Raw genomic sequence first — 12,781 nt, 5'->3', positions numbered from 1 at the left:
TAAGAGGCCATAACACTGTGATAACATGATACATAAGAAGGTCCTGAGAAAGATTGATGAGCATGAGACACCTGTCCCTCCCTCCCAGGCTTAGGTGTCCCAACTCCCAAGCTTTGCCCGGACTCCGTCTCGCATCACCTCTTCACTCCTCGTTGAGTGGCTATGCAGGGGCTGTGACGTTGCACAAAGCCTCTCTCCTTTCTTGCTGCATCACAACCGCCGCTAGTAGCTCCCTGGCTATTTGCACTGACCGGGGGACAGGATAATCGCATAGTTAATTAGCATAATAATAACTCTAACGATAACACTAGCTAACATCACCACAACAGGAGTAATCTACGGAAACGATTTACATTGAGCTATCCCCTTGGAACCGCTGGGTCATGGCCAGACAAGATCAGGTCCTGCTCTTGGAGCCACAGCACGAACTGAAATTCCGAGGTAAGATACTACTGAGGAGGGGAGGGCCCAACTCTGAAGGGAGGAGGGGGGGGGGCATTTTTGTGAGTGGGGTAGTTAGTAACAGGCCCATTTAATAAGGAGGGGGCACACCATATGCCCATTAATTTGTAAAATAACAGTGAGCTAGGGAGGAGAATAATTTCAAACGACTGGTTGGCAGCGTACACAGCCTTTCCTGAACATTAACCTGTGCTTGCTAGCTAGCTAGCTATTCCTGCAGCTCCCTGACAAGTCTTTACTGCTAATAATGTCGAGTTGACCTTCTAGTAAGGTAACTAGTTAGCTGGTAGCTAGCCTAGTAACGTCAGTTAGTGCATTATGTTTCAGGTGCATTGTGCAATATCGTTCCAGTAATTTAGGCGAGTCAGTCTGTTTATTATTGTGCTAGCTGTGTTTCAAGCACAATGTCAAAATACAGTTACTGGTTGAATCGCAGCTATTATCGTTCATGTCCGACGACAATCGTGTCAGTGTAATTTATGAGTTAACAATGAATAGCAGCTGATTGTCCCAACATGCATGTTGAAAGCATCATGATAGGCAGCTAACGTTAACTAATTTGTCTAGTTTGCTAGTTACTGTAATTAGCTAGCGGTTAGTCTAACCGCTAGCAAGATGGAACTGGGCATGAAATACTAGCTAACGTTAGCTATATTGCTATCTGGCGGTTCTTCTCATCAATTGGCAAGTGTTGTTCATGACCAGGTGTGGAAAGCAGCAATATGGGTCAGGATACCATATGGACACTTTGTACTGGGCATCCTAAGAATTACAATGTGTCCAGTTAGTTAAATATTAATTTATTGACTCCACTCAATAGGCAACGTTCCCTGAAGCATTATCACAATGTGACTCTAGGCCATTTTTGAGATACAAAATAACAAATAGCCTTTCATCAGTGTTTGTTGAATTATATATATATATATATATATATGGTCTTTCCACAGTAATTTGAGATGCCCTATTGCCTTGTCAAGCCAATATAATCCATTGCTTAAAGGTGCAATATGCAGACATTGCTCTGCCATTTCCTGGTTGCTAAAATTCTAGTACCTCGCCGAATTTCAGTTTGTGACAAAACAAGCAACATATAGTGTAGAGAATCATTGTACCATATAAACCGCTGTGAAATATATTTTCAATAACCAAAAATATTGTATTTTCAGCTGTTCTAAAGCTGGTTTACAAAAATGAAAGTAAGTGATGCAAAAACTAAACTTAAGAAAGGGAAACATAAATAGAGCACAAAGAACAGATCTACCATGTCTTAGACTTGCTTTCAATGAGAATGGCAGATCTTTAACTCACATTTCTATGTGAATTTGGTTGGGTCCCAGAAAAAGTTAAAGCAGCTTTAAACTGCACTGCTTGTTCTGAAGGTAGCCATTTTGTTTGTCTTGGCTCATTGCAAACAAACTGAGCCCACTAATTGATAACTAGGAGAAATAGGTTTACCTCAAGGAAATCCCAAGACACCCGGCCAAGTACAGGGGTTCCCAAACTGGGGTTCATGGTCCCCCGGAGATCTGCATGGGGCTTTCAGGGTATTCAGCAAAGTGACAGAAATAACTAAAATTTCAAGACTTCTGTTAGGTCAAATCACAATCAGGTATAAGCCTGATAGTGTTATTTTTGTTATTTACGGGGCCTCAACATGAACAAGTTGGGGAACCCAGTGCTAGCATGCCTACAAAGTCATTGTCAATATAGAGCAGGAATGGGCAACTGGTGGCCCTTTTTGTAGGTCCGTGGATCAATTTCCCCCAAAATGTATATTATTTGTATTTTTCATGGGGAGATATTCTACTAGAATAGGTGCAATTCTGAAATTTGGTTCTGCATCAGCACTTTGTCTCTCATTATGTTATCTCGTTATGAGATGAGTAATGCAACTTATGTAAACATTTATTCAAGTGGCATTATTAAAGTGACTAGTGATCCATTTATTAAAGTGGCCAGTGATTTCAAGTCTGTATGTAGGCAGCAGCCTCTCTGTTAGTGATGGCTGTTAAACAGTCTGATGGCCTTGAGGTAGAAGCCGTTTTTCAGTCTCGGTACCAGCTTTGATGCATGCACCTGTACTGACCTCACCTTCTGGATGGTAGCAGGGTGAACAGGCAGTGTCTCGGTGATGGTTGTCCTTGAAGATCTTTTTGGCTTTCCTGTGACATCGGGTGCTGTAGGTGTCCTGGAGGGCAGGTAGTTTGCCCCCGGTGATGCGTTGTGCAGGAGGGTCTTGCGGTTGTGGGCGGTGCAGTTGCATAAACAAAGCAGAGTGGGTGGACACCCTACACTATGTTACCATGAAATTATGGCCATGTTTCGAGAACATTGCAACACATCTGAGCTAAACTATTGAAGCAGTTTTGAATGTCTGTTAGTAGTGATATTGTACTTATAGCCAAGTGGGGAGTACCGTAGTCAGGTTTGTAAACCAGTCATTTTCCATTGTTTGGTAACACCTAAATTACTAATTAAAGTCTTTGACTGGACAGATAATCAAATCACCTAACCTCTTAGACTAAAATTGCCCATTGAAAGGCAGGCCTGTGTTGACGACAAATCCAGCTGTGTTCCTTTCGGGTTCTTTATAAATCTCCTTATTCTTTATTATTATCAATTTGGAACCGCACACTCAAGGTACACAGTCTTGCTCTTTCTCAATAACAAACCTTTCAGACGACACAACAGCATTAAATATTTTCTTCAGAACTCTCTTTTTGTGACTGTATTTTTTTTCTGCCAGTTGGAAAGCTGTTGTAGATAAGGTATAGGCTACAGTAGTTAGCTGCATGAGTCTTTTCATTGAACAATGTTTCACCAGTTGTGAGGGTTTAAAATTCGCCTCTTGTCTTGGCTCAGTGTGTGAAGGGAAGTGTCAGTTGCTGTGGACATTTGCGGGCTGAAACCTTATCTTAGTCTATGTGCTAATTCACACTCCGAGGCAGCTCACTTCCACATTTCCATCCACAATGCACCTTTGTTTCCCTCAAACACAAGGGTTTCCTCTACACCAGCCAATATGGGGTCTGGAAATTGCCAGGGACCTCACAATACGATATTATCACAATAATTAAGTGCCAATATGATATGTATTGCGATTCTCACGATTCTATATGTATTGCAATTCAATACTGCGATTTATTCCAAACATACAGTGGGGCAATAAAGTATTTAGTCAGCCACCAATTGTGCAAGTTCTCCCACTTAAAAAGATGAGAGGCCTGTAATTTACGTCATAGGTACACTTTTAACTATGACAGACAAAATTAGGGAAAAAATCCAGAAAATCACATTGTAGGATTTTTAATGAATTTATTTGCAAATTATGGTGGAAAATAAGTATTTGGTCAATAACAAAAGTTTATCTCAATACTTTGTTATATACCCATTGTTGGCAATGACAGAAGTCAAACGTTTTCTGTAAGTCTTCACAAGGTTTTCACACACTGTTGCTGGTATTTTGGCCCATTCCTCCATGCAGATATCCTCTAGAGCAGTGATGTTTTGGGGCTGTTGCTAGGCAACATGGACTTTCAACTCCCTCCAAAGATTTTCTATGGGGTTGAGATCCGGAGACTGGCTAGGCCACTCCAGGACCTTGAAATGCTTCTTACGAAGCCACTCCTTCGTTGCCCGGGCGGTGTGTTTGGGATCATTGTCGTGCTGAAAGACCCAGCCACGTTTCATCTTCAATGCCCTTGCTGATGGTAGGCTTTGTTACTTTGGTCCCAGCTCTCTGCAGGTCATTCACTAGGTCCCCCGTGTGGTTCTGGGATTTTTGCTCACCGTTCTTGTGATCATTTTGACCCCACGGGGTGAGATCTTGCGTGGAGCCCCAGATCGAGGGAGATTATCAGTGGTCTTGTATGTCTTCCATTTCCTAATAATTGCTCCCACAGTTGATTTCTTCAAACCAAGCTGCTTACCTATTGCAGATTCAGTCTTCCCAGCCTGGTGCAGGTCTACAATTTTGTTTCTGGTGTCCTTTGACAGCTCTTTGGTCTTGGCCATAGTGGAGTTTGGAGTGTGACTGTTTGAGGTTGTGAACAGGTGTCTTTTATACTGATAACACGTTTAAACAGGTGCCATTAATACAGGTAACGAGTGGAGGACAGAGGAGCCTCTTAAAGAAGAAGTTACAGGTCTGTGAGAGCCTGAAATCTTGCTTTTTGTAGGTGACCAAATACTTATTTTCCACCATAATTTGCAAATAAATTCATTAAAAATCCTACAATATGATTTTCTGGAGAAAAAAAAATCTAATTTTGTCTGTCATAGTTGAAGTGTACCTATGATGAAAATTACAGGCCTCTCATATTTTTAAGTGGGAGAACTTGCACAATTGGTGGCTGACTAAATACTATTTTTGCCCCACTGTATTTGCTCACCATATGTCTACTGCAGAGGGTCAAGAGAGAGCCATGAGAACACACGTTTTGATCAGTCATGGAAATAAAAGTGCCGAAAACAAATTATCTTACTATTTATTTATTTTTGGGATGGAGAACTGAAGGAAAATAGTTTTGTTTCAGGTACAGCTGACTAGCGCAAAAAAATATATATTGCGGCAGGCCTATATCGTCCAAAAACATGTCCCAATATGTAACTGTATACATTTTTTTTTACCCTCATCATTAAAGCAAGTAAGATGTTGTGTTTTATTTTGGTAGCCTGATATGGAAACTCTTTTAATTTGCCCTCGATTCTCCCATGTTCTTTATTTTAGTGCAAAGTGTACACTTAGATCCTGTGGAATGTTTTAATGCCAGTTTGTAAATCCAGTACATCTGTATGTTGCTCAATGTCAAGTGGCCTAGCCCTCTCCTTCCTATCAAACTATTTTCACAAAGCCAACGTTGTAGCTGACCTGAGTCATTCTGTTACTGGCTACTGTTTTGTTGTCTGGTTAGTGAGCTCACCCGCGTAATGCAACCCGCATGATTACAAGTTGTGAAACAAAAGTAGTTTAATGTTGAGCAAGTCCACAACAGAGACGTGGATCTTCAGATGACTCTTTAGTGAAACAATTGGGGTGGTTTATTATCATTTACAAATCGGATTTGATTTACACTGGTATGTGTTGGGGCGGCAGCGTAGCCAAGTGGTTAGAGCGTTGGACTAGTAACCAAAGGTTGCAAGTTCGAATCCCCGAGCTGACAAGGTCCATCCTGGTAGTGAAGAAACCTAGGCTTATGAGTGTCTTAACAATGTGGCCGAAGATGTAGGCCGTTTCCCAAAACACCACAGCACGCAGAGAACGTTGGCTAAGTGCGTCAGCAAGACGAAGGTGCTGAATGTGGACCACAGGAAACAGAGGGCCAAGCACCCCCCCATTCACATTGACGGGCTGTAGTGGAGCGGATCGAGAGCTTCAAGTGTCTGTGTCCACATCACTAAGGATCTATCATGGTCCACACACACCGTGTTGGTGAAGAGGACACCACAATGTTAATTTCCCCCTCGGGAGGCTGAAAAGATTTGGCATGGGCCCTCAGATCCTCAAAATGCACTATTGATAGCAGCCGGTGTCAGAGGAAGTCCCTAAAATGTGCTGAAGACTTCAGCCACCCAAGTCATAGAGGGTGGTACCGATGCACCAAGTGTGGAACTAACAGCCATAAATAAGACTGCTAAATTATTAGTCCGGGTAGCTGTTTGGTTAACTTTTTAACCACCTACATTGACCATTTTTGTACTAACTTTTTAAACTCGTCACAAAAGTTGCTGCTACTGTTTATCACCTGTCCTGTTGCCTAGTTACTTAATTCCTAGTTGCATGTACGTACAGTGCCTTTAGAAAGTATTCAGAACATTTTGTTGTGTTAGAGCCTGAATTCAAAATGTAGGGTACAATTATTTAATTCAATGTTAATAAATTAAATTAAAAGTCCAAACCCTATGTCTTTACCATAAATGGTTCACAATTTAATGGTTCAGATAATTTAGCATGATTAAAGTGAATAGAATTTCGTTATGGCCACAGTAAAGTGGTTGCTGCTCAATAGAATTATCACTGCTCCACGGGCAGAATGGCGCTAGCTTTGAATGTCAACTGACAAGCTAGCTAGTGGCTGCAGGTTGCTGTGTGAGAACATGGGGTTTTTCTAAATTAATACATCCGCAGAATACAAAACAAAATTGGGTCTATATATTTATTAATTTACAAAGCAAACAGACTGTCTTCGGGGAAGATATACATTAACTCAATCTGTTCCCTTTATAATGCCATGGAAACACCCCCTCAACGTTGATTGACTGGGGTTAGAGGAATAGAAAGCCACAGATTTGCTGATTAAAAATCACGAGGCCATCAAGTTGATTTTGATTCGTCCAAACTGTGGAAACAGCTCCAAGTGTTACCACCTCCCAACGGCGAAAAATGGAAGATACAACCAAGAGTTGGGCGGTTTAAACTAGCAACGGTCACAACAAACTAACGTTCTTATTTAATCAACGCTGTTAAGTACAAGCATATTAAGGTTATACTATTGTAGAGAATCTAATGATTAGTTGACTCTGATTTATAATGGCATAGGGCAAATAAGTACATTTATACACTACTGACAACTGGTCATTTAGTAGCATCCTCTTGAATTGACCCTTTTTTTCACTACATTCTAGAGCAGTGAGTGAATGCCCTTCAAAGTAGCCCCCCCCCTCTTTTTTTTCTCAGCCATCTACACACAATACCCCATAATCACATTTTTGCACATTTATTGAAAAATGAACTACAGAAGTATTTACACCTGAGTCAATACTTTGTAGAAGCACCTTTTGGAGGCGATTACAGCTTTGAGTCACCTTGGGTATGTCTGTATCAGCTTTGCACATATGGATTTGGGCATTTTTTTTCCCATTCTTGAATAGCAATCTTCAAGTCTTTTATCATCCTTGAGATGTTTCTACAATTTGATTGGACTCCACATGTGGTAAATTCAATTGATTGGACATGATTTGGAAAGGCACACACCTGACTATATAAGGTCCCACAGGTGACAGTGCATGTCAGATCAAAAACCAAGCCATGAGGTCAAAGGAATTGTCTGTAGAGCTCCAAGACAGGATTGTGTCGAGGCACAGACCTGAGGAAGTGTACCAAAACATTTCTGCAGCATTGAAGGTTCCCAAGAACACAATGGCCTCCATCATTCTTAAATGAAAGAAGTTTGGAACCACCAAGACTCTTCCGAGAGCTGGCCGCCCCGCCAAACTGAACAATCGGAGAAGGGCCGTGGTCAGAGAGGTGACCAAGAACCCGATGGTCATTCTGACTGAGCTCCAGAGTTCCTCTGTTTACAAAAAAACTGTTTTTGCTTTATCATTATGGGGTAATGTGTGTAGAATGATGAGGGGGGGGAAACAACATTTTAATACATTTTAGAATAAGGCTGTAATGTAACAATGTGGAAAAGTTCAAGGGGTCTGAATATACAAACATTGCAGTATTGGCGAAATAGATTTCAATTGATTAAACATGAAATTGATTTCATTATGATTGAAATATATGGGCCCATGTAGCCTATATCTTTTAATGCAGTTTTATTTTATTAAAGCATATGTTTATCCTTCACGTATTTGTAACAATTGCAAAGACTTTGGCAACTTTGTATTTGTAGTCAACTTCATTCTGAAGAAGTCACAGAGACGATAAGATCTTCATTTTACATTTAGCTGAGATCTTTTATGAATAAAGTGATGCAGAAGGGCAAACAAGCATCTTACAACGCACTTAGCTGTTCTATGAGTGGTCTGAGGCAGTTGGTAAATAACGAGCGCTTTCAAGTGCAACTTCAGTAACAATGGTTTTTGGGAAACCGCTTGGAGATTTAACAATGCTTCTAATGATGAATTCTTTTGGGAAACCAGGCCATGGTTGGTTGCAGGGACTTGAGGCAAGTAGTGTTCCTTCCATTCCCCTGGTGCCTCATGTCTTCTTGTTCTTCAAGGACAGCCATTAGCCTACCTTGACTAGACAATTAGAGATTATTAGAAGCAAATTGAAGGTAATTGGAGCCCTCAGTGATTCAAGGTATTCCACACAGTTTTGACCAAATGAAATAAACCTGTAAAAATATAGGCCTACGGCCCTCCCGAGTGGCGCTGCAGTCTAAGCACGCAGTGCTTGAGGCGTCACTACAGACCCGGGTTCGCTCCCAGGCTGTGTCACAGCCGGCCGTGACCGGGAGATCCATGAGGTGGCACACAATTGGTCCAGCATCGTCCAGGTTAGGGGAGGGTTTGGCTGGCCAGGAAGTCCCATCGTGCTCAAGCGACACCTTGTGGTGGGTCTGGGTGTCTGCAGTACAGTATTTATTCTGACACATTGATGCAGCTGGCTTCCAGGTTATGCGAGCAGTGTTTCAAGAAGCAGTGCGGCTAGGCGGGGTCCTGTTTCAGAGGACGCTCTCCACCTTCGCCTCACCCGAGTCTGTACGGGAGTTGCAGCGATGGGACAAGACTGTAACTACCAATTTGGGAATCACGAAATTGGGGAGAAAAAGGGTTTAAAGTAAAAAAATATATATATATATACATTTCAAAAAATTATACAAATATATTTGCACCACACCTGGTTGGTTGACCCTCACAGCCAGCTACGTCCTTCCCAATTCTCCTCCCCCAACCAATAGTTTCCTATTTCCTCCAAACCCTGCTTTCCTTTAGATAGGTCTACTAGGCCCAGGCTGTTGTATACGTTTAGGCTTCTTTTCTTATTGATAGGCCTAATAGGTTAAACATACCAAATTATTGTCCCTGTGGCACTGAAGTCATTTATTTCCAGTTCATCTAGAACAGGGTTTCTTAAACTTAAAAGTGGTGCACGTTTTGGTTTTTGCACTAGTACTACACAGCAGATTCAAACAATAAACGAATCATCAAGCTTTGATCATTTGAATCAGCTGTGTAGTGTCACTGAGGACCGAGTTTGGGAAACGCTGCTCTAAGGTCTATGCCTTCTCCTCTTAGATGTTTTGTGAGCTGAACCTAGTAGGCTAAACTATACGTTTAATCTAGGCTGTCAGTTCAAAGGCCACTTTTTTTTATAGTTCTGTAGAACGAGAGCCATTAGTGACAGTAATACTGGTAGCCAATCCTTTCTTAGAAGTGAAAGAAAACCTGCCCTCATATTAAGCCCACTCTGGTGATTTTTAAATAAAAAAAATGTAACAAAGACTTGATTCACTACAACCAAGCAATTAATGGAACTGCACCTGGATATAGGGCCCAACGATATATGCTTTCATCTCATCTTCTAAATGGCATGTTATTATTATATTATTATATTTCTAAATTAGCCATGGCCTTAATTGCATCAGCTGCTCTACTTATTCAAAATGAGTAATAACAGCTAGTTTTCAGTTTTCCCATGACCACTCCCAAATTGCTATTTGCTGAGAAGCTATTTGTTTCTTTTTTTTTTGACCATTTTAATTAAAAACAATCACAGTAAGGTACTCAATTGTTACCCAGAAATGATTTGATATTGAGATAGCAATGGACCTTTTAATAAAACCAATAAAACCGTTTTTTAACCCTTATTTAACTAGGCAAGTCAGTTAAGAACAAATTCTTATTTTCAATGACGGTCTAGGAACAGTGGGTTAACTGCCTGTTCAGGGGCGGAACGACAGGTTTGTACCTTGTCAGCTCGGGGGTTTGAACTTGTAACCTTCCGGTTACTAGTCCAACGCTCTAACCACTGGAACTCGCAAAAAAAAACAAAAAAAACTGTCATCTTTATATGTGTTGTAGCGTAGTCTTTTGTTACATAATTTGAGGTGTTTGTGTTGTGCCTGCCATCGATTGAGACACAGCATACTCTTGAATACAGGGTGGGTGTCATGGAAGTATGTGAGTAAAATATTTGTTTAAACTTTCAAACGGTACCACAAAGATGGTTGGAGATCCACACATCAGAGAATATTGATTTAAGTGGGATTATCCATTGTTATAAATTAGACTGTTAATCCTCCATAAGAACCCTATGGAAATAATAAATATAGATAATGGAATAGATATTCCCATTCAATTTGACATTCGACCGTGGATGGACCGACGGCCATGTTTCTGGTAGTAATTGTAAGTTAAAGTTTCAATTAAATGTATGTGTCAATGGTGTACCAGCTAAATTGCAGTGGTCTGAAAGGATAGGCCCATTCTATGAATTATATATGATTGAAATGACAGCCACCCTGTATTCAGGAGAATGCTGTGTCTCAACCGATGGCTGTAACTCTGTGTTGTCTGTTCACACTGTTATGCTTTATCTTGGCCAGGTCGCAGTTGCAAATGAGAACTTGTTCTCAACTAGCCTACCTGGTTAAATAAAGGTGAAATAAAATAAAATAAAAAACACAAACACCTAAGATGATATGAACGAGTCTAAGCTACAGTACAACATTTGTGAAAACTGAAAAGTTTACGCCTTTTTAGATCATTAACATTAAAGGTTAAAAAATGACTTTTTATTATTTTTTTTCAAGAAATCACAGAATAGTTTGACAACCCTGTTTGTAAGCTATAAATTATATCAAATTCAACCGTTTGTCTCTTTCAGTGATGACGACACGGTAGGGTATGCAAAATGGGTCAACTTTGAGAACCTTTTAGTGTTTTGGCATTCATGTCCAAAAAGTCCCTTTCTAACCACTTCTACCATGGGAAAAACATGTATGGAAGGTTTCATTCACATCAAAAAGGGTGCAGTCAAAGGGATTTAAATCAGATGGAACGACCCCCAGACTGAGGTTAGTAGAGGCAACTGTATTTTGGTTCAGGCTATAACCAAGTCTGGGGTTCTATTTTGGTGTTGGCATCTGACCTAATGTGTCAACGTCCATACACCTCAAACGCATGTGGATGAAGCCTTGCTCCAGATGATAATTTGACGGTATCAATTAGGCCTTACTGCCCTTTCAGTGAATAGGCCTACACGTCTGTATGTGGGTCATTAACTAATACAGTTCATAGATGTCCCCACTCAAAAGCATAGCTCAAAAGTAGGTCTCCTAAACCTTGGATTAGTATTCAGACTTGTTGTCCTTAGGATGTGTTCCTCTATGTTACGTAATGTGCATCGCCTTAAGCCTGATTTTTGTATTGTAACTTCCCTCTTTCTTCAAACCATTTCCTCATTCTGAAATGGCGATCCGGCACATGACAGACCTCCGCACATGCCTTTTGATGTGCTGATTCAGTAACATTCATTTGATTAGCTCACCATGTTTTCTCTACGGTTTGCACAGCTTTCACATGCATTAGTCTGTCTGCTTGTGGCAATTTTGTACACTCTCTATCTGTCAGCGTTACCGACCATCAATCCCAGTGTTATGGAATGTGATAGCCTTGTGATTGGAACCCCAGGTGATATAGAATGTGATAGCCTTGTGATTGGAACCCCAGGTGATATAGAATGTGATGGCCTTGTGATTGGAACCCCAGGTGATATAGAATGTGATAGCCTTGTGATTGGAACCCCAGGTGATATAGAATGTGATAGCCTTGTGATTGGAACCCCAGGTGGTATAGAATGTGATGGCCTTGTGATTGGAACCCCAGGGGATATAGAATGTGATAGCCTTGTGATTGGAACCCCAGGTGATATAGAATGTGATAGCCTTGTGATTGGAACCCCAGGGGGTATGGAATGGGATAGCCTTGTGATTGGAACCCCAGGGGGTATGGAATGGGATAGCCTGGTGATTGGAACCACAGGGGGTATGGAATGTGAAAGCCTGGTGATTGGAACCACAGGGGGTATGGAATGTGAAAGCCTGGTGATTGGAACCACAGGGGGTATGGAATGGGATAGCCTGGTGATTGGAACCACAAGGGGTATGGAATGGGATAGCCTGGTGATTGGAACCACAGGGGGTATGGAATGTGAAAGCCTGGTGATTGGAACCACAGGGGGTATGGAATGTGAAAGCCTGGTGATTGGAACCACAGGGGGTATGGAATGTGAAAGCCTGGTGATTGGAACCACAGGGGGTATGGAATGTGAAAGCCTGGTGATTGGAACCACAGGGGGTATGGAATGTGAAAGCCTGGTGATTGGAACCACAGGGGGTATGGAATGTGATAGCCTGGTGATTGGAACCACAGGGGGTATGGAATGTGAAAGCCTGGTGATTGGAACCACAGGGGGTATGGAATGTGAAAGCCTGGTGATTGGAACCACAGGGGGTATGGAATGTGAAAGCCTGGTGATTGGAACCACAGGGGGTATGGAATGTGAAAGCCTGGTGATTGGAACCCCAGGTGTCTGTAACCTGCCTGGCCGTCTTCAGCATAGGTTTTAAAAGTAGACTAGCTG

The 12,781-nt window shown here is 41.5% G+C and overlaps 1 protein-coding gene across 1 annotated transcript in view; it reads left to right on the top strand.

Moving 5' to 3' along the window:
* The first annotated feature begins 92 nt into the window (after positions 1 to 92).
* LOC118400619 (vesicle-associated membrane protein-associated protein B-like) overlaps positions 93 to 12,781 on the top strand; it is a 41,170-nt gene continuing 28,481 nt past the window's right edge. The window contains exon 1 of the mRNA XM_035797640.2: positions 93 to 441. Coding sequence (XP_035653533.1) covers positions 384 to 441 — 58 coding nt within the window. The 5' untranslated portion in view covers positions 93 to 383. The remainder of the gene's footprint in view (positions 442 to 12,781) is intronic.

Source organism: Oncorhynchus keta, chromosome 21 (assembly GCF_023373465.1).
Source record: "Oncorhynchus keta strain PuntledgeMale-10-30-2019 chromosome 21, Oket_V2, whole genome shotgun sequence".
Classification (NCBI taxonomy): domain Eukaryota; kingdom Metazoa; phylum Chordata; class Actinopteri; order Salmoniformes; family Salmonidae; genus Oncorhynchus; species Oncorhynchus keta.
Note: the sequence above shows the minus strand (reverse complement) of the source record. Positions and strands in the feature narration are given on the sequence as shown.